The sequence below is a fragment of the Nymphaea colorata genome, chromosome 5 (genome assembly GCF_008831285.2).
Source record: "Nymphaea colorata isolate Beijing-Zhang1983 chromosome 5, ASM883128v2, whole genome shotgun sequence".
In the NCBI taxonomy this organism is placed as follows: Eukaryota; Viridiplantae; Streptophyta; class Magnoliopsida; order Nymphaeales; family Nymphaeaceae; genus Nymphaea; species Nymphaea colorata.
Genome location: NC_045142.1, coordinates 15625753 through 15649210, shown reverse-complemented (window position 1 = coordinate 15649210; position 23458 = coordinate 15625753). Strand labels below are relative to the sequence as shown.

The 23458-nt window shown below is 39.5% G+C and overlaps 1 protein-coding gene across 1 annotated transcript; it reads right to left on the bottom strand.

Annotated features, from left to right (window-relative positions):
* Positions 1–1148: 1148 nt before the first annotated feature.
* Positions 1149–23013, bottom strand: LOC116255123 (protein SCO1 homolog 1, mitochondrial). Its single transcript, XM_031630881.2, has 7 exons — positions 21123–23013; positions 20266–20439; positions 18229–18319; positions 7869–8081; positions 7134–7223; positions 5976–6108; positions 1149–1688 (listed from the first exon to the last, which is right to left on the bottom strand). Exons 1-7 carry the CDS (start codon positions 21354–21356, stop codon positions 1580–1582), a joined length of 1044 nt encoding a protein of 347 aa, XP_031486741.1. The 5' UTR covers positions 21357–23013; the 3' UTR covers positions 1149–1579.
* Positions 23014–23458: the final 445 nt, after the last annotated feature.

Genomic DNA, 23458 nt, shown 5'->3' with positions numbered 1-23458 from the left:
CTACATGTTCATGAATCTACCATAACGATTATGGAAGATTCATGAAACACTCACAAAGTATTCCATACAAAGTATTTCATTTACCGAACAACCTTTTAGGGATCATTTGACAACTGAAACCTTTTGTCAATATCTCATGAACATCTTTAGTGCATATTTAAGAGACACTTACAAATTGTGTCTGCTGCCAAGCAACCCCTTAAAGATTTTTTTTTTTTCTTCCCTCTTGTTCTCTCCTCATTGCGTTCTTTCTATTACAGCCACATGAAGGACGGAAGCCTAAGTTCCTCCTCTTCAAATTGTTGGATCAAATGGTCGACCATTTTAAAATTATTCACGCAATCCAATGTCGCGAGTCTTCTTTTCTAACATAGGTTTTAATTAGTGTTAGTTGCTGTGTGTACATAAACTGCAGCTCTCTTTGGAGATACGTTATGGTGTCTTATGATCCTTCTTCAATAACACAGCATTCTTTCTTCTGTATTGTTCCAATTTTATTGGACGTCTCCAAGACCAGTATCCTTGTGAGTATATTGCTCTTTCAATTTGATGTCTTTCGCTTTATATTGCAAACCATTTGCTCTTAGATTCGCGACGAATGCAGTTGAGATTGCTGCTGCTATTTTGTGACAGTAACTTTTTCGGCGCAAGTTCCACGAAACTTGTGCCTGCTCTACGGATGAAATATCCATTCATCTTTTGCTAGATGCATGTTAAATTACATCTAAATTGGAGCCTTGCAGCAGAGTCAGAAATTTTTTGCTATGAGACACTATTATAAAAATTCTCATTTCTGAAAGGATACAACATATATATAAATAAGTAAATAATTATGAAAAATCTATGTAAAAATATGTAAAAATAAATAAAAATTTTATTGCTAGCATGAGCAACAACTGCCCACGCCAGCCTATATGTAGCCCCGCTACTCGGATGGGGATGTGACATTATCACAACCCAATGCACTACACCTCTAAACCGTAAAAAGTTGTAAGCATAAAAAGCATAAAGAGAATGGATACAAGAAAGGTAGCTACAGCCTCCCTTCAGGCGGTGGAAAAAAAGTAGCCACTCAACCTGAAATTTAATATATATATATATATATATATATGCACACACGTTCCACAGGAAATCCAATACTTCAAAAATAACTCCCCGACCACAAGTATTTTTATTACGGACTGGCAAAATGTAAAGCACCAAATACAAAAATGTTTTAACTCGATCAGTTCCAGTTACACCCATATTTGACAACTTCAGTGGCAACCTCCACATCCTTACATTTTCCAGCGCTTGGAATGACACGTACAGACTACATTGGAGCCGCTACATGAAGCCCCCAAAGGAAAATGGAGCAAGTTATCATTACTATGTGTTCCTTACAATATGAACTATTAAATGTTCAAATGGACAGGCATGCAACATTCAGATCCTCCAATAAATATCCCAGTTAACCTTTAATGCAAATACCGAACGCCAATTTACCGGACAGAATAGCCAAGAAAATTGCACTAACAAGCCTGTGAATGACGGTGGCAGAAAAGGAAACAGTTCTAAAATAGTTGCCGTGAACTTGTGTTCACTTCTTATATTGCTTTATTTCATTAATTATACCATCAGTAAGTGAATCCACATCATGGTTCTTCCCGAAGAATTTCACAAACTCCATACCAGGGTCCATCAAGTACCTGAAAATTACAGCACATGAAGACACTAAACATTCAGGATCACAAGGAGATGCAGAAAATAAAAAATTGTTTTATGACCTGATTACATTTACCAAAAAAAGAAAAAAATCAAACATGATTGGGGCAAAATATTGAAGTTAACGAATGCAGATATTTTTGGCATGATGAGAAATGGCGTCATTGACGTCCAGAATTGAAAGACAATTCTAAAACATATTAGATAACACATGACTGCATGACCAGTATGTATGCAAAACTAGATGCTTAGTCCATTATTATCAGAACTGTTGTCCGCTAATCTTTCTCTAGGAAATTTTTTTCGGGCTTCAAAAGTGAACTAAATATTATATTGTAACTTTACGCCAATTCTACCTAAAGAACTAAAGAAGTATTCAAGTCAAAACAACTGATACCTTCCAAAAGCCTAAACGGGGAAAATCTGCGTCTATGACACCAACCCATCTGCATGTGCAAGGAGCAAGTGTGATGTCTCATTTTTGAGAAACATCATTGCCAGGGTGTGGGGAAGGTGTGTACAACACACAAACACAATGTACGTGCATGCATGTGTGCACACAATAAAGAAAAAGAAGCACAGAGGTGCAACATCTGTGACCAAGGTTAAACACTTCGACCAGACTAGCCATTGAATTTCTAGCATCAATTCAGAAGTATCATATTTTACATTATGATTTTCTGATGCCTACAAATCTTGGCAGACATTAGATGTCCACGTCAAATTGTTGAGTACCAAACCCATTTTAGATCACTTGCTTGACAAATTTTTAAGAGGTTGAGGGAACAAAACCAAGTTGGACTCACGATGTCAAAAATACCACCCACCCACACCCCCCACCCCACACAAAAGAAAACGATAATACTAAGTGAGAAAAAATTAACTGTCGACAACAAAACAATCTAAATCCAAATCAACGCTTACGTATAAAACAATGATTAAGATGATCATGAATATAATTAAATGTTTGACAGATGAAAATTAAGAAGTTGGAAGTATAATGGTCACATAGCATAAAAATGCAAGTTTACAATTTAAAATCAAAGTTTCCAAACACCATAGATCACGAAAAAAGTGTCTTAATTTCTAAAATATCAACTGGTAAATCTTTATTTCTAATTTTTGAAAACCCAAAATTAATAATTTAATTAGGAACAGATAAGATGGAACATAAATCCTGAACAAAATCACAGTTTACATGTTAACAATGTCTTTTCATAAAACTCTCTCCTATCATAGTTCTAATAACAGAATCCTATTTGGAATATAAATAACTTAAAGCCTAAAAAAAACCTATAAATATTCAGATTATAATATATATATATATATATATATATATATATATATATATATATATATATATATATATATATATATATATAATGTGTGTGTGTGTGTGTGTGTGTGTGTGTGTGTGCGCGTGTGGGTGTGTGCACGACTAGTCATGCCTCCCCTTTTTATTTTACATCTTATGGCTCCTGTCTCTAAGGTCTAAGCATTAAAAGTACTGTTTTTCCAAAATATAGTCATATATATATGTATATAAAATATTAAAATTTATAAAATTTAAGCAAGAAACCAAGAAAATTAGATGCACAAACCAAATTTTATAATGTTTTAAAAAAAATAGTTGACTTACTTTGCTCATAAAATCAAATTTAGACATCAAATTTTCCATGATTTTTCCATGTTCCAATATTTTCGTACATTCTCCCATCTACATAAAGAGTTACAATTTATGAAAAACTTAAACCACTGCTATAAAGCCTGACATATAAATAATCTAAAAATTAACAAACTTTACCTGGTAAAAATAAATGAGTACAACCAGGTCCGGTCCAACTTAAATTTGGACCAAAACCAAACAAAATAAAGTAGTCTTTCATGAGCTAAATTTTGATCATCAATCCAATACTGTTAACACAACAAACCCCATAATTGATATTTGCATCCAGATTTTAAAGATATTCATCAGTACTAATGATAGTTGTTCTTCAGATTGTGTGCAAAGAAATCATGCACTGAATCAGCTGACAAGTTTCAATCTCAAGAAAATATAGAATACTTTCAGAACTAAAGAGGTATAAAGTCATTGTTTCGCGACAAGAAAAAGAGAACTCAACCTCAAAAACAAAATAGGTAATCCTTCTGCCTCCATACAAGCATTCAATATCAAGAAATCTAATCAAACTCATCTAGCTGAGAAATGGATCACCTATGATAGTTTCTCTATGGATTTCCAATTGTTATTATCAGCTCTAAGCAAGAAGCATGAGCCTATAAATCTTCATCAAGCATCAGATTAGAGATGATGGCTTGAAGCCATGAATGGCAAATTGGAGGTCCTGTATGAATGTGGATTGGCAACAAGGATGTAGTCAGAGTGGGTGCATGAAAAAAAAAAAGGAAACAAACCAAATGACAGAAATGAATGATATAAGTGGAGACTTGTTGAAGATGCAAGAACCGGAAACAAGAATATGACGAAATGTTCAGCCCTGTTGTAAAGATGAGAACTGGAATCGTCCTTTCTTTGGCTGTTGAGCATGAGTAGATGCTGCGCTTCGTCACACAAACACTCCTTAAAAAGCACTATACCAATGTCAACACGACCGGACATGGGTGTGGGTACCAGAAACACCTGACTCGCTTTCTAGATTTGTTTAGTGTACCTTGGTATTTTTTATATAGCAAATACATATTTCTGCCTCAATTGACCGACCTAAACCCCCGATGCAGAGATTTCAGTTGCAGAAACCTTGACAAAGAGGGTTTCCATCACTGAGGACCTTGATGCAGAGGGTTTCAGATGCCTGAAACCCTAGAAGGTTTCAGAGTTCTCCCTCTTTCTACCTAATAGGGTTTTAGAACACTCTTGCTCTCTCTTTCTCTCTCTCTCAGCTTTTCCTCAACAGCATCCATGGTGACAGTCACCGCCTCACCAGTGCATTCTGTTTTTTCTTTTTACAACCTCTGTAGCTGATGTTGCAGTGTAGTGCAACAGTCAAATTTTTTTATCTGTGGATCGTCGTTCCACCCATCTATGTGGGCTGAACATTCTGGAATAAAAATTCAGGATCCATGGCCAACGGCTAAAAATTCTATTCCCAGTTTGATAAAAAGGGGAACCGAAAATTCGTTTTCGTTCCAGGTGAAAGTGCATATCCCGGCCTTCAAAAATGCCCATAGGGTTAGGTGGAGGGTAGGAAATGGGTGTAGGATATGGATAATGGTTTAAGTTTTGGTTAGGGTATGGGTTTGGCTTTGTTTGGCAGTTTGGGTATGTGATGGTATTTGGGTATGAATTGTGGGTAATAATCAGGGAAGTGTTGGGTTTGGGTAGATTAAGTGTTAGGATAAAGACATGGGTTTGGATATAGATCTACAGGTTGGCATCGGTTAGATTTCTCGGTTGGACCCAATTAGATCTGGATCGCACCATTTCCTAAACTAGATGTCAAGTTCAAATTTGGGATACGTGGGACCTTGAACAGAGCCTTGGGGTTGAAGACCAGGAAAAAAAGCTCGATCCACAATCCATATGTGAAAGGGTCTGGTTTTGACCCAGTCCAAACTCAAGCAAACCTATCGTTTGTGGTTTCTACTGGATTTTAAATTTTTAATTTGAATTAATGGTCTAAGAAGTACGTAGTTCAGAAACACATCAGCCCTCTCTCTCTCTCTCTCTCTCTCTCTCTCTCTCTTCAGATGACTCATCTCAATGCCCCTTCCTTTCTCTCTATGAGTGATTACCACCGGTCAACAAGGGCCATTGGATGGTCCTCTGACTCTATCTTACATCATGTTCATCTCTGACATACTTTGTTAACCATTATTGTTTTGTGTTATCTAATTATCATGTTATTAGTAAAGTGGTTAAATATTGCTTTATATTGTCGTTACTTATATGCTTGTCAGTTTTAATTGTTCTTTTCATATTTTTCATTAGTTTCATTAATTTTATGTGTTTTACTGATTTGATCATGAAGTTTACACTGCAACCTCTTAAGGCTTATGCATCACCATACAATAGACTCCATGCCTTGTTTCTACACAAAGCCTCTGACAACAACACTAATAGCATATGTCAAACCAGTTAAGCTAAAAAACAGAGGAATAAAGATGACGTCACACATAGCTAATGTTAACAATATTTAGTTATATTTGAAATCACATGAGGAACGATCCTATTATGAGCGTAATTGTAGAACAAATGTAAGGAAGACACAAAAATTACAATAAGTTGAATAAAAATTTTGGAGAAAACATACATGACAATGGAATGATCAACAAGATAATCAGATCCCTCTTCCTCTGTTTTCATGTAATAAACACGAAAAGCACGGGCAACTTCCTTTATCTCATCCACTGAACCAGTTAGCCCTATCAATGCTGGATGAAATTCTGCAAAAGAGTAGCAAATATTCAGAGATACTACATGATACTGATGGGCAGGAAATTTTTTTCTTATAATATAATACTTTCAGTTGGCTTTAGGAGATCGTGGAGGCTGCTCCATTTTTTCCTTTCAATTGTGAAAAAAAATGGGCCTAGAGGTGAAGCATAACTGTGAATTGTCTCCACTAGCTTATGAATTATCTCTGATAGATGAATCGAGGTCAACGTTTAGGTAAAGACAGAAACAAAAGCCTTTCAAAATTAAGGCAATGGCTTCCTGAAGAACAGAGTACCAGGTATAGTGTTTAACTAAAAGAATTTAAACAAAAAATGGCATCAATTTAGTATGGACAACGTGAGAAAACATTTCCAAGGATTAGCACTTACAACTCAAGCAAAAAATGGTGCTGAATACCCCGGACAAAAAATCCTCCAATATAAACATGAAGCCAAAAAACCATATGTAAGGAAGAGATCTAACATGATACATTTCATCACCCAGGATAATCCTATATTTTCTAACAAGAATTTAAGTGGTTTGCCTGCTGTCCTTGACCTAAATGGTCTGGGACATATCTCTGATAGTTGTCAAATTGGTTTAGTAAACCAAAAGGTGAGATGGAAGCAGAATGGAGAAGAGAACCATTTAACAAATAATGTAAAACTATATAAACTACTAATAATCAGAAAATCTTTTAAAAGACAGGTCAGAATCTAGAAATGATGTCTGAAGACAATTTGGAAGCAAATGGCAATCATGGAGACCAATGGCTCCTGTTGAGGACTTGAGATTCCTGATGGGTTCTGCTTGCCACTTAATCAGGATCAGTATTTCGACTTCAAGCGATTCTGGTAGCTTGGGTTGGATCTCATGCGAGAACAGTGGACGTGTTCCTTTAATCAAATTTATCTCGAAAATAAGAAGTACACAAGAAACATCATTATCGATAGTATTTAGCCTCTAAAAGCATACTCTTGACGACATTAAAAAGTCATTCAACAATAAAAGACTAAATTAAATTGCAAACAACCTGCAATATATTCACGAACTTGCTCAACAGTATCTCTTTCTGGATCTACTGATATAAAGACAGGCACAACTTCTATTCCAGCTTTCTTTTCTGGAACATGGAAACAAGAAGCATAAGTAACAATCTCCAAATTTCAACATTTTCCTTGTGCAGAAAAGCAAAGCTCACTGAAAGTGAACCAATGTAAAACAATTGTACAATATATTAGATGAATGAAAAATGAATTTGAACATATAGATCAGAATTTGCTTATTTCATGAAGAATTTAAACCATACTCACTGTATGTATATATATATATATATATATATATACATATATATATATATATATATATTGTGAAATTATGAGTTTTCCATACATTTTCTTACAAAACATTGATAAAATTTTGAAAATAGTCTTTAAGATCTACAAAAAACAAAAGTACAATGGAAATATATATTATACTTAGAAAGGGAAAACCTTTGCAATATTTGAAATTATTGTGATATGTTCTCAATAATGTTGTCTTCCTCCCTTTGGTGATATTGTAATATTTCCAAAATATGGCCAATACTTGTATGAACCAAATAGAGATGGTACTGCAAATGCTCCTTTACCATGATAAGCATTCAATTGGACTTATACGAGTGAAAAGCCATCAACAAGAATTCAAAAGCTAAAGTTGATTTATCAAACCAATATTTCTTACTATTTACATGAACAGAAAACATCAAACAGATTCTCTGGGTACTCACTTATTTCATCAATTGCCATGACTAGCTTCTGTAGCTCCTCTGGGCAAATATCAGGGCAATGTGTAAAGCCAAAGTATATGACAGTCCATTTCCCCATAAAGTCTTTTTCAGTTACAGACTTTCCTTCATGATTCACTAGCTTGAAGGGACCCCCGATAGCTGCCTTGCCTATAGATGGCCCTTGCTTCACTGTAATTGAAGCTGCCTTTAGCTCTGGAACAATAAAAAATGAAATCATGAAGTTGTAACAAGAAAAAGAATTGTTATGCTGCTTCTACAATTGTAATATAAGGATCTAGATATTTGAAACAAGTAATTCAAGTATCAAACCATGAAGTTCACATAAGAGAATAAACTTCAAGGGAGTCATGCAAAGGTACAACTGTCCAACAGAAGGAAGTTTTTATAACAAATAAACGACATAATCAGGGGATACATTGAATGAAGAAATCTGCACCTTAACAACATAGTATATTCCTTCAGGCATGTGCATCTAAGCTTTCCTGCCAACTCATAAATGAAATAACAGCACAAAGAATAAGACCATGAATATCCCCACACAGATGCAAATATCATTCTCAAATATTTACAGGCGAGGTTTTTTTTTTTTTTTTGTATATTCTTTCTTAAGAAATTTTCAGAAATTTAAACATATAAAATATAAAGACAATACACAAAAATTAACAACTTAAAAAAACTTCTATTACTTTTCTTACAAAAACTGCTGATACAAATTCAAAATACTTTTAAAAATTTTAGATCAAAAAATGGAAAATGTGCACTGAGATACACAAGAAAATGATTCTAACGGGAATATTTCATGATGTTTATTTTGTGACAATATTTTGAAATATCGCAACAGTTGCCAATAAAACCATTCTGCCTTTCCTGCAATAGTATCATGATATTTTGAAATACCAACGGAATTTGTGACTACACATAGCTTGGAAAGGGAATCCAGACACATAAGAAAAAAAAGTAATTTAGAATGAAGATAGTAATCAATCAATAAAAATAGCAACAAAAAGAAAAGTTTTTCATAGGTAACTCGTGCATACCTGCATACAAGGCAGCAACACCATGTTTACATTTCAGGACACAAGGAGATGGCTTGGACATTGCCTAGGTCATGTAAAGTGCAATAAATGCATCTTGTGGGATATTTTGTCCAATTCAAGACACGGTCAACCATAACCAGATATAGTTTTTAAAGGTTACAAAGAGTCACGAGCTGAAACTGGTTGCTTTATTATGGCTGATGGGTCAAAAAGATGCTAATCAGAGGACATTAATAAATTTTCTGGTTTATTGCTCAAGGGGCATATACTTTTTGTAATCAATTGATATAACAAGTACCGTGAAAATCAAGATAATCTCTTTAAACTGTTCAATGAGGTGGTGGACGTAGTAGGAGCTGAAATCGTTGTTCAGGTATATCATGCAAATGTTCTACTTGTCATTTAATCATTTCATATAGTTATAACTTATAAGTAATTAGAAGCATTGATGCTTGTTAGTAATTAAGTATATTGATATAATGGTCTTCTCAACTTTACAAATAATTAGAATGATTGATGTTTGTTGGCAACTTGTATGATGTAGATAATTACATACAATGCAGCCAACCATCAAGAAGCTGGAAAAATGCTAGAGGATGAGAGAAAGACTATTTTAGAGTCTTAGACTTCTTATGCAACTCATTGCATAGATTTTGTTAGAATATGTTGCTGTGGGAACCGGGTCCATTCCTGGACCCGGTTCTATGGGGTGCGGGTATCGAGACGGGCTCGGTACCCTAGGCGGCTTCTCCTCTCTCCCTCTTTATATTGTCACTTGTGTTTAGTGTTGAATTAAGTGAAATATAATTTTCTCTCTCCTAGGGTTGCGGTGAGCCCCTAGGTCAGAGCCTCCCCGTGGTTTTTCACCTCTTTCTGAGGTTTTCCACGTAGATTGTGTGTTCGTTCTCCACTCTCTCTCTCTTTGTGGTTCGTGTTTCTACATGGTATCAGAGCCAGCGGAGTTGGAGAAGCGTTTTTTCCAAGAATCGTCAAGTTTTTTCGTCGCCCGACGCCGTTGAAGTTCCGGCGCCGCTGCTGCCCTTGTGACGTCGCCCTGCTCTGCCGCCGCTGTCCTTTGTTCCGCCGCCGCCGTTCTCTGTTCCGGCGCCGCTGCTGCCCTTGTGACGTCGCCCTGCTCTGCCGCCGTCGTCCTTTGTTCCGCCGCCGCCGTCCTCTTTTGTGCCTCCGCGGTCCTCCGTTCGGCCCGTTCTTTGTTTCTGCCACCGTGGGTGGCCTCTGTGTTGCGCCGTCGCCTGCTTTCCGTTGCCGCTGCCTCATTCCCGCCGCCGTCGCCGCTGCCTCCTTCCCGTCGCCGTTGCCTCATTCCCGCTGCTGTGCCTCTTGTTGCTGTGTGCTTATTTGTGATGGCAGAAGCGATGGGGACTCAAAAAGATGCCGTTCTTGACACGGGCAGTGCCTCCAAGACTGAGAACGTGCCGATCCAGGTCACCTCCATCCGTCTGACCAAGGACAATTACCTATCTTGGTCTGCCGCTCTCGAGATTGGGATTACTAGCCGTGGGCGTCTCTCTTACATCACTGGCGACAAACCTGCGCCCATCAAATCTGATCCTCAATGGGCGACGTGGGCGTTGGAGGACAGCCAAGTGAAGGTGTGGATTATCAGCTCCGTGTCATCCGATATCCAGCCCCTCATTCTGCGGAAGCCGACCTCTTTTGATATGTGGACTGTGCTTGCAAAGATGTATGGTCGCAAGAAGAGACATCTGCGCACCTATCAGATTAAACGCAGTATTTACTCTCTGACACAGGGTGAGTTGTCTGTTGCTGCCTTCTATGCTGCCCTGAAGACCAAATGGGAGGAGCTAGATTATCATGTGACTGATGAGTGGATGTGCGGTTCAGATCATTCCCTCTACTGGGAAAAGGAATGGATGGACCGTACGTTTCTGTTTCTGGGAGGCCTGCGGGATGAATTTGAGTCTATTCGTAGCCAGATTCTTAATGGTGATGAGATTCCGGGGATAGAGGAAGTATATGCTCATGTTGAGTCTGAAGAACAACGTCGCCAGGTGATGCATCTTGACACCGGTCATGGCCCTTCTGCCTTTGTCAGCCGTGCCTCAGGGACTGGGCAGCATCCTGCCCGACATTGCACTCATTGCCACAAGTTGGGGCATTCGGTGGATTTCTGTTGGGATCTTCATCCCGAGAAGAGACTGGTCAGAGGTCGTCCTCCCTCTGGCAAGCGTAGCCCTTCTGTGTCTGATTCCAGTCAGAGCAATTCTTCTAGTGGTGCAAAGTCCAAGTTGTCCCCTGCTCAACTCAAGGAGCTACAGGCGTACATCAGCCGTCTATCTACTACCCCTGAGGAGTCCTCCACGTCTGAAGGGGCTCAGCTAGCCCAATCCCTCGTTGCCTCGACTGATCAAGGTAACCCTTCTCTTGGTGATTGGATTGTTGATAGTGGAGCCACTCACCACATGACAGGGGACTCTAAACTCTTTCAAGAATATCAACTTTCCTCTGGCAAGCAACGCGTGTCTATGGCAGATGGGTCTTCTATCTCTGTGGCTGGGAAAGGGAGCTTGTCCCTGTTGAACAAATACCGTCTCCACAATGCCCTGCATGTTCCAAATATTCCTGTGAACTTACTCTCTGTCAGCAGTATTACTAAAGAATTAAACTGTAATCTGATTTTCTCTGCTGATCATTGCTCCCTGCAGGACTTGGTGACGGGGAAGAAGATTGGGATTGGTTCGGTTACTGATGGGCTCTACGGGCTGCCGGTACAAGTTGCTTCAGCATTGATTTCTGCCACGAGTGGTCACTTGTCTGGTGTGAACGATAGATCTACTGTTCTGCGATGGCACGAGCGACTTGGACATCTCCCCTTCCAGTTAATAAAGAAGTTGTTTCCTCATTTGTTTGCTTCTGTCTCCATTGACTCCTTCGCTTGTGAAGTGTGTCAATTGGCTAAACATGTCAGGGCTTCGTACCCTATTTCTTTGAATAAAACCACTCATCCGTTTGCCTTAGTTCATTCCGATGTTTGGGGTCCTTCTGGAGTACCCACGTGTGGTGGTTGTCACTATTTTTTGACGCTTATTGATGATTACTCTAGATGTACGTTCGTGTACTTGTTGCGAGAACGTAGTGAGGTTCCAGCAGTTGTGAAAAACTTTGTTGCCTTTGTTGAGACTCAATTCCATACTACTGTTCAAGCTTTCCGTACGGATAATGCAAGGGAATATGTCTCCCAATCCCTTGATGAATTCTTGAAAGGCAAGGGTATTGTTCATGAAACCTCTTGTAGTTATACCCCTCCTCAAAATGGTATAGCTGAACGTAAAAATCATCATCTATTGAATGTTACCCGGGTCATTATGTTCCAACGTCATGTCCCGAAGCGGTATTGGGGTGATGCACTTCTCACTAGTGCACATCTCATTAACCGTATGCCTACTAGGGTGTTGGATGGTCAGTCTCCTTATTCTACCCTGTGGCCCACTCAGAATCCGTGGCCTCTTACTCCTCGTGTCTTTGGGTGCAGTTGTTTTGTGCATAATCATAGCCCTACTCTCAAAAAACTTGATCCCCGGTCTATTAAAGGAGTTTTCTTGGGGTACTCTTCCACTCAGAAGGGGTATAAATGTGTGGATCCCACTACTTCCAAAGTGTATGTTTCGAGGGATGTCACATTTCATGAACATGAGTCGTATTTTTCGGTGAATCCTCTTCAGGGGGAGTGTCTTGGGAACAAAGGGGAAGAGTATTCCTCTAACCAGCTGATTCAGTTTATGGAGTTTTTGGATTACAAGGTTAGTCCCAGTGTGATTGACACGGTCACGGTCAGTAATGAGAAGGGCAGCCATATGGAAGGGATCACGGTGGATGCTCAGCCCACTGTTGCCCGGGATCACTTGTTTGGCCAGGTTTATGTCAGAAAGGAGAAAGCTACAGTGGAAGATGTTGGTGATGAGGATAGAACCAATCCCAATCCTGTGATCTCCCTGGATGACCCAAGTCCATCGAATGAAGAGCTCCCCATTGCTTTGCGCAAAGGCACCAGGTCATGTACTTCTCACCCTATTCAGAGATTTGTTTCTTATGCTAAGCTCAGTACAAATTACAAATGTTTTATCACAACCTTATCCAAAGTTGTTATTCCCAGGTCGGTGGATGATGCTAAGGATGATCCCAAGTGGTTACATGCTATGACAGAGGAGATGGGTGCGTTAGCTAAGAACAAAACATGGGAAGTTGTTGATATCCCTAAAGGGACACACTTAGTTGGCTCTAAGTGGGTTTACAACGTGAAGTACAAACCTGATGGCACTGTAGATCGATATAAAGCTCGTTTGGTTGCAAAGGGGTTCAGCCAGAAGTATGGGATCGACTATCTTGAGACCTTTGCTCCTGTTGCAAAGTTGAAGACCGTGAGGGTTATTCTTGCTCTTGCTGTGCACAGGAAGTGGCGCATGGACCAGCTTGATGTTAAAAATGCGTTCTTGAACGGCCATCTGGAGGAAGAAGTCTATATGAGCATGCCTCCCGGGTATGTTCAAGAGGGAAAATGTTGTCACCTCAAGAAAGCTTTGTATGGCTTGAAGCAGTCGCCTAGAGCTTGGTTTGAGAGACTAAGGATCGTTATGAAGTCTACTGGGTACAAGCAAGGAAATGGAGATCATACCCTATTCATAAAGCAGAGAGATGGTCTGGTGAGTCTTCTCCTTGTCTACGTTGATGATATGATTGTCACTGGCAGTGATGAAGAAGAAAACAGAAAGATGAAGGAGAGATTAGCTAAAGAATTCGACCTCAAGGATCTGGGTAAGCTGAGATACTTTCTGGGGATAGAGATTGCTCGATCAGAGACAGGGCTGGTTATGAATCAAAGGAAGTACACTCTTGACTTACTAAAGGAGACAAGTAAACTTGGTTGTAGGCCCTATCTTACTCCTATAGAGTCGGGAACTAAGATAAGTATCAAGACGGGCACTATTCTGGATGAGGAAGGAAAAGGGCGATATCAGAGGCTAGTAGGTAAGCTTATCTATCTTACTCTAACTCGCCCTGATATCACGTATGCGGTAAATGTGCTAAGTCAATTTATGCATGCTCCCACGGATTGTCACTGGAAGAGTGCAGAAAGAGTGTTGGGATATCTACAGAATGACCCAGGAAAAGGACTGCTGTATACTCGACAAGACAAACTTACTATTGAGGGCTACTTAGATGCAGATTGGGCAGGTTGCACTGACACAAGGAGGTCTACTACAGGGTATTGTATCTTTCTTGGAGGTAACCTAGTTGTTTGGAGAAGTAAGAGGCAAGAAGTATGTTCGAGGTCTAGTGCTGAGGCTGAGTACAGGGCTGTTGCAATGGGGGTTACAGAGATGCTGTGGCTGAAGATTCTTTTGACTTATATTGGTGTGGAACTGGGAGATAAAATGAAGATGTACTGTGACAACAAGTCTGCGATTAATCTTGCCAATAATCCAGTTCTACATGACAGGACCAAACATGTGGAGATTGACCGTCATTTTATCCGGGAACGCATTGACTCAAAGGAGCTGATTCTGCCATATATGAAGTCTGAAGATCAAGTTGCAGACGTCCTAACTAAAGGGCTTTGTACTTCTTCATTCGAAAAGAATGTTAGCAAGCTTGGCATGTTTGACATGTATGCCAAGCTTGAGGGGGAGTGTTAGAATATGTTGCTGTGGGAACCGGGTCCATTCTTGGACCCGGTTCTATGGGGCGCGGGTACCGAGACGGGCTCGGTACCCTAGGCGGCTTCTCCTCTCTCCCTCTTTATATTGTCACTTGTGTTTAGTGTTGAATTAAGTGAAATATAATTTTCTCTCTCCTAGGGTTGCGGTGAGCCCCTAGGTCAGAGCCTCCCCGTGGTTTTTCACCTCTTTCTAAGGTTTTCCACGTAGATTGTGTGTTCGTTCTCCACTCTCTCTCTCTTTGTGGTTCGTGTTTCTACAGATTTGATGTTTGAAGATATAAGTAAATTAACAGCATAGTTGCATTTGTGGATAGAGGAAAGAAGATTACAAAGTTCATCCATAAAATCACACTTTTGTTTTGAATCTAACAAAGACTCAGTTCACCAACAATAAGGAGACCTTGAGACCACTTATTGCAAGACTTGCTACTAATTTTATCATGTTCCAATCATAGCCACAAAAAGCAGATAATATTTAGAAAAGAAACGCATTTAAAATGCTAAAAAACTAGTAACCTGAATAAAATGCGAAAAAAATGTATTTTAAAAAAAATGTAAAAAATATGTTTTATTCCCGTTTTATTCGTTTTTTTTCATTTTTCCCGCTTTTTCATTGTTTGATGTTTCACAGTTTTTTCATGTTTTTTCAGTTTTTAGTTAGCAGATTTTTATTTTTATATTTTCAGCATTTTATTTTTAAGATTTTGGCCACCTTTCTTTTTCTTTCAAAATATTAATTGTTTTAAAATTTGCCAAAAATTTCTCGTTTTTTCCCATAAAAAACAACTTTTTCGTTTTATGCCTTATCAAAACCTCATCGTTTAAAACCCAAAAATGATATTTGTGGCTATGGTTTCAATCTTTGTTAGAATATTGTGTTGGTCTCAAAAAGATGGTTGCATCATCCAAGTGGAATGCATCAAAATCTATGTCACACGGGTACTCCTCCAAAGGAGGAGTACCCGTATGGTACCGGTACGACGCGGGTACCGGTACGGGTACGGGGTTGGGTACGCCTTTTGAAATGATCCTTGTTTCTATTGGTTTTGCGGCTCTTTTGCTAGGTGCTTTTCAAGTTTTCATATAAGTTGTAAATTGTAATGACTGTATTAATGAATATGACAATATGTTATTCTGATTGTGTAATTTTTGATATAGATATGTGCAAATATGTTATTTTTCTGCATTTTTTGACATATATATGTGTGTGTGTACGGCCGTACCCCCGTACCCAAGTTTTTTGAAAATGGTCCATACCCGTACCCGTACCGGCACTCGTACCCGTACCCATGTGACATAGATCAAAATATTCAATATTCTAAAGAAAAAGAGATACATGATATTATATTGAATAATATTTTTTTAGGATTGTAGAATCAACTGTGAAAACCGAAAACAATAGAGCCTTTAGACAAAGTTTTACATATGGTAGATGGAGAAGAAAGTCCAACAATTGGATATCATTATGAAGCTATGGATAAAGCTAAAGCAGCTGCGAGAGAAATCTATGATAATGATGAGAAAAAGTAAACCTTACTGAAAAACAATTGACAATCGTTGGAAGCATCGACTACAACATCCTCTTCATGCAATTGCATATTATCTCAACCCTAAGTACCATTATAGCCCTCACTTTTCTAAGGTGTTATATATATATATATATCTTATTCACTTATTCATTCTTTGAAATCCCATGATGTAATTATATGTGTTCTAATTATCTTCTTAAATTTTAATATATATTTGCATTATTTTTGCAATCATAATTTACAATTTATAAAGCATCCTGAGATAAGGTGTGGTTTAATTCAATGCATTAAAAGGTTGGAGATAGACATCTCATCTAGTGTAAAGGCATGCAAGCAGGTAATGGGCATCAATCTATTTAATTTTAGACTTTTAATTATTTAATGTTTTAGTTTATGATTTAATTTCAATATTACAACTACATATCTTTGCATGTAGTTGTTCACTTCTATCTTTAGCTTGATCTATTTGAAGAGGCAAGTGGAGATTTTGGTACTTCATTAGCTGTCATCATTAGGAAGGAGCACAAGCCAGGTAATACCCTAACAAGAGTTTCTGAGTGAATGTGGTGACAATCTAAAGTCACTTAAAGTTAAAGTTTAACCACACTAGACAACTGATAATAGTAGTTGTGACATATGTGTTTTGGCCTTGTTCTGCAGCAATGTGGTAGAAGATGCATGGAATTTGTGCTCTTGAACTTTAGAAAACTGCTATTCATATACTTAGCCAAACATGTTCCTTATCTGGATAGTGTTTGTGCATTATAATTTTCGCTTGAGAGAGAGACAATTGAAGAAATCCTATTTTGATCTCATTTCCTTGGATAATATATATATGTGCAAACACCAATGGATGAATGGGTTATGCAAGGAGTTTTAGATGGAAATAAGGAAAATTTATTTGACTATTATACAATACAACAATATATTTCTTCTATTTTCAAAATATTGTCTTTTTTGTTGAGTACAAAAGGTAATTGAGTGTCTTTTAATCTTATTTTTTTGACTGAACGACTCTTTAAAGAAATTAGAAATGAAAGCTGAAAACGTTGAAGAAGCAGAACCCCAGATTGTTGGCAATGAAAGTGATAAAATAGCAAATCATGATTGTGAAAACGCAGTAGAAAATGATCCAACTAGTTGTACTCCAATTGAAACATCATCTTCCGCTGATAACTCGTTGAACAAGAGGTTGAATAAAAGTATAGAAGTTGAGTCTTGGAGGTTTGGAGTCGTGTCTAGTTGTCTTGGAAATCATACTTTTTAATTTCTAATTATTTCTTCAGTTTAGATAGTTTTCAAACTTGGCTTGGATTTTGGTTGTACGCTATGTTTAAGACTTTAAAGTTTCAAATATGAAGTACGAACTATTTTTCTGAATTTTGCAATTTTCATCCTAAGTCCTTCGTAATTTTTGGATTTGTAATTCAAACTTCAACAGTATACTTGCTTAATAGATGTATGGCTTATAACTTCATATACTTTTAATGTTTACCTGATGTATTTGTAGGCTGCAAGTGAAAAGTGGAACCTGAAATGTAAAAGTTAATCATTTGAATCTTTGATTGCGCTCAGGTATGGACATGCCTTAGTCTTCAATTATTAGGTGGCTGATGCAAGTGCTCATATTGTTGGGATATGCAATTGTAGATAGCCAAATGATTAATCATCCCATTTTTTGTTACTAAATGAAAAAATCTATCTTATTTATGACTCTACCATTGGACTTGTTTATCAAGTGTATAAGTAATTAGACCATTTTACAGTTTTTTTATGCATACACAATCTATAAATTGTTTTCCTTCAAAACTAAAAGTGAACAAAACTTGGCAGAGGCACCAAGTTGACTTGCCGAGGCACGAGTCACCAGTGGACCAGTTAATCTGGATGTCATTTATGTGGATAATTTTAGGTAAAAAAAAACATGTTGATTTTTGTCATTATCCGTGTTCTACATTTCAAGTAGAATTTTTCTTTTTGCAAGCGAGACATTGCAAGAACCCTCTATAAAGGCATTCTTGCTAATAGCAATCATTCCTACCTAGTACTCACCCAAACTCACCAGAATAATCTACCTTCAATATGGCGTTTCTTCTCCTTGTCATAGTAATATACTAGTCCAGCTCCAGTAAGGGCAAGTAATAAAAAACTCAACCATGAAATTGGCTGCAGAGAACAGCAAAAGCTTCATAAACAAGTGGAGTAAAAAAAATTCCAAACAAATTTATGTGGAACAGCAGATGCATTTTCAGCAGAAGCTTATTTGACTTAATAAAATACATATGGTCATAAATGGGGTGGCCATAAGTTGGTTGTTAGCTATACCATATGAGCTGAGGAATATGGAAATTTGTATACGATTGCAACTCAATTCAGAATTTACTTATTGCAAGTGTCATCACATTACTCATGCAGGAAAAATAAAAAGAGCAATTAAATCATGGTTTTAAAGGTTGCAGTTAAATTTCACAAATGTTGACCCTTAACATCATCTCCAGGTATTCTTCAATATGGGATGTACCAATAGGTCCAATTTTGCATATGAATCTGCAGAAGTGTCACATTACTGCACCAAATGTATTTCCATACCATTATGACCCACATTGAACAACAGAAGTCGGCATTTTCGAGCTAGAATTATGTGTGAAATGTGAAGAACCATCACCTTGTCCACATTTATGTGGGAGGATTTTCAAGCTCTACAAAGGATAAGTCAACAAATACATTCACCACACAAGCACATCTTTTCCAGTGGGACTGTTAACTGCTTTGGCTGAACCAGAGTAATGACTTTTAAGATCAAATAAGTTGGCAGGAAAAAGACATTATAGCTCACAAAGAGCATAGCAGATGAAAACGAGCCTGATCGAGTGCAACAATTTGTCAAATCTGAGAGGACACATGCAAGACGTGAATGTGATGGAGTTTGAACAGAATGATGGAGTAAGCACAGAATGAGAAGCAAAATCAGTCCTTGATCAGAATATAATCTAATTAAGCAACAAAAGAAAAATGCTCTCCCAATAAAAACACATATACATTAATGTCAAACACTAATAAAAGGACACGGACTGTGTATGCCATCAAAATGGTCTGAACAAAACTATTGAGATCAAAATAGATGGGAGAAGGCATGTATACTTGTTCTCCACTGGAGCCAAACTTTTTATAGCTGACAAAAGTAGCAGTACAACAATAACCATAGATCATATAGAAAAAGAAAAAGCTGCTGTTATTTTTCCTAAAACTACCTCGCAGTGTCTAAACACTACTAAGTGGTTTTCCGAATGAGATGATGCATGCTTTTATACATTTATGTGCTAGGCTATGTAACATTGATGCCCCTAAAGAGCTGCCACACCTGCATAGGCATGATGCAGGTGCAGGTATGGATGCAGCATTAGTGCAGTGCCGGACGTGGTCAGGACACATCTTGGTGCGGTCAGCTGCACTGGTCCCTATTGTCCACATTTAGACATGCATCTGACCCGTCTCCACTGCAAGTCAAGTGTGGACAACCTGCATCAAGGATGAAACTAGTCCTCTTTCCATTTGAAGGACTAAATAAATAAGTAAAATACTGGAACGGGCTTAGGGTTTGAATAGCCAAACTAAGTGATTTATGCTTGAGTCTTTATCTAGGAAAGGTGCAGAACCACCACAATAATGATGTATTGCTGAAAGCCACACCAAGCTCATGCCCTGTGGCAAAGGCTAAACACATGCCTGTGGCAAAGGCTGTACATGTTTGTTCAAAAGATCATTTCTCAAGAGAAAAGAAATGGGATGCGGCCCAGATGCTTTCTCTCTATAACTAATCTCTTTTATCCCTATATAAAGGATCAAAGGGTCCATAACTCAGTTATCATTCTTACATTCGACCACAAAAGGGATGCAAATTAATATTTTCAACAGATAGTCTCCCTTATCTATAAACTAGACAAAAAGAAACTATCTCAACAATTATGTAGCAAAAACTTTTATGAACATACATATAATGGGACTTATTTCTTTTCCCTTTACAAAATAAAAAAAATAATAGAACTAAATTGCATGACTGATAATCCAGATTAACCCAAACAGATAAGCAAGAAATTTGTTTAGAAACAAACCCCGCCACGGACTGGCTTTCCTGCAGGTCCACTCGCATCTGAGCCCCTTTTCTCTTCTCCAGATGTTGACTTTTCAGTTGGATCATTGTGAGAAGACTCATGTTTTACCGCAGCGCTAGATAAAGTTCTAAAGATAAATGTTGAATTCTGTCCTCTGTTTTTGGATGGAGCGACCTATTGAATGAAAAACAACAACCTTATAAAGCCTTTTAAGAAACCTAGAGAGAGTGCTGCAGTTAATTAGAATCCAGCAGAGAAAGAAACGAAAAGGTGGAAATGAAATTGTACGGTGCTGCTTGTTACATAGGGGTTGTTGATTTAGAAAATTTAGGCACTTAACTTGGTTCACTTGCTACGAGAATGCTTCAAGGCTTTAAGCAAAGATAGAAAAAGTAGACATTTAGCAAAGATAGATATATCACACTAAGCCCGATGAATTTCAATTGTATCAATAACACCATCCTTCAATTGCCTCCCTACCCTTTCATTTCGGAGACCTTATCAGCTCCTCATCTCACAGAAAATTTAACCAAAATGCCGAACAAAAGAATTTCTCAAAGCCTCTTGTTTATGTACTTCAGGCATGCCCCCAAGATAAGCTCACTGGAACTAAAGAGGGGGACTCCAAAAAGGACAGAGGCAATTGATAGGAGGATGAAAAAATTAACTTGCCGAAGCGCATATAAACAACGACATTAATATAACATTTTTCATCTGAAAATGAATCATGCTGGAGAATGAAATCTGCAACGAACCGAATGTGCAAATCCAAGTAACGGGAACCGCACCATAACAAGGAAATCACTAGTCTTCCAAGAATCAGATCTGACTATTATTTACCCAAGAGAGGCGCTTACCACAGAGCCAAACTTTCCGACGGCAATGTAATGACGGAAGAGTCCAATGGCGGGACGAAGATCGCATGAGGTGAAATGAGCCCCTGCTCTGAGCAAGGAATAGTCGAGGGCTTCGCCACTGGCAGCAGCGGTAGCCAGGGACGCCGCAGCACCAGAGGAGGAAACAAACGTACTGCCGCCGCCACCCTTGGTAGAGACGTGAAGTAAACCACGCAATGAACGGCGAATAAACATGATGGCACCACAAGCACCGCTCGCCGGCAAGGCAGCCAGATAGAAGACTGGCGAGGACAGAGAGCACAGCTAATTAGGAGACCGCCTCCCACTCGCCTTGGTTTTCTGAATTCCCCCACTCCGATCACTGCCACAATCCGGCGGATGAAACCGAATAGAAAGAGCGCCAACAAACCTCATGCGACGACGAGGCCCCGCTCTGTGACTTCCTGTGGGCGGAGATGGCAAGCACCGTGGCTTGCCGCCCAAGCTTCTTCCACCTTCGGGTTCTCGTCGAGACGTCGACCCGGTTCCCTCTCTGTGTTTACAAGCCAATCCGGCTTCGGTCCCAGTTATTGGGTTGCAGTTCAATAACATGCAACAAGCCACATGCAGCTCGCTAACCCAGGCTGTTGTTCAACAGATTGGACTGCTTGACTTTTGGGTATTGTTACGGACCTTCCTCCGGGACAGCCAAAGCTCTCGGCACTGGCCGAGAAGACGGCGCCACACGGCCTGTTACGAGCCAAAATTTGGACGACCCTGCGGGTCGAGCCATGCCCAGCCACCATGCCCCAAAACAGCAGCCAACCAGGGCCAAGCCGGAAGAGCAGCCACCTTTGGACTCCCAAGGCCTTCAGGATGCAAGGGAGGTTGCATCAGCCAAGGATGAGGCGCGAACTCAGAGCCGTGCAACCAGCCAAGTTAACCCCTGCCCCCTCCGCTGTCCTAGTGGCAGCAAAATGCTCTCTGCACTTTGGGCCATATCTGGAGATTCCTCCATCAGAATCTAGAGAAACCAGTGCCGTTCTCTTCTTGACTTCCCCAGCTTTCCAGCAAGCTACTGCATGCAAAGAACGGAGCTGGAAGTCAAAATCTGTAGACGTTTCTCAGAGGCCCTGATATTCTGGAAACAGGCCGGCAGCCGCAGAACAGTTCCAGCTCGCCAGTCCCAACCGCACAGCTCTGCTCAGATCTCACTCTCTCGCTGGTACCATTAGAACCCTGACATCTCAGGCTTTCCAACCAGATATTGAGAACCCAAATCCGAGCTGTGGTTGAGGAGAAATGCGTCTGAGAACCCAGGCCTAATTCTCGGCATCCTCAGGCTAATCGGCCAGCATACACAAGAAATGCATCTCTGATCAGAGACCAATATCTCGATGATCCAGGATCATCTTCGGGCAAATAAGGTACCATTGGAAAGCTTGTCTTCTCCCGGTTCTAACAAGATATTGTTTTCCCAATTCCGAGCTATACCCAGAGAGATATGATCTACCGAAGCCACTACTGTCTGTCGGTCAGAACCAGCGCAGAATCTGCCTATCACTACTAACGTGAAGGGCTTGTCTGGCCGAGTCAAGGGCGGGTAATCCAGGAAGCTCCCAACCTGGGGACACCACAACAGGACACCTTGGGGACACTGAAGCAGGGCACCGTGGAGGACACCACCTTCTAGAAGGTTCTGGTAGTCTTCCGTCGAGATTGACCGAAGAAGCCCAAACGACGAGTTATGGCTGGTGGTTTTCCCAAGAGCAGGTCGTTGGCATCTTCAACTCCCTTCTTTCCCAGCTCGTGCCTTCCGCAAACCCATCTTTATGATAGACAGCAAGGACCTGGGCAACCGTTGGAGCTGAAGAAGATTCTTGAAGCTCCCTGTGTGACTTCCCAAGGTTGGCAATCAATGCCACCAGCCAGCCTTGCGTGACTTTGGAATGGAGCGAACAGGCTGGCAGCTCGTCCAGGAAGCAGCACCCGAATTTCCCGTTTTTGTTATAAAAACCCCTCTTAGCTTAAGTTGTAGGAGGCTTTGATCAATATACTTAATCTATATTTTCTGTAAACCAGAAGGGTTCATCGACGACTTCAAATCGCCAATGGCTCGATCATAGCTTCAATGAAAACTTTCTTTCTCCCTTCAAACTCTGTACTCTGTTAGATATTTCCTGTCGCTATTGTTTGCTCGACGGTGAAAAGCTTGCAGCATATAGACTGTGATCTCCAGCAGCGTGGACGCCACCGGCTATCCCAGCTCTTCGATTATCCTTACGACATTCTGGAACTCCTTACGCAGACCGGGGAGATTTCCTGGCGGTGACACCCCGCCTAGACCGACGCATTCA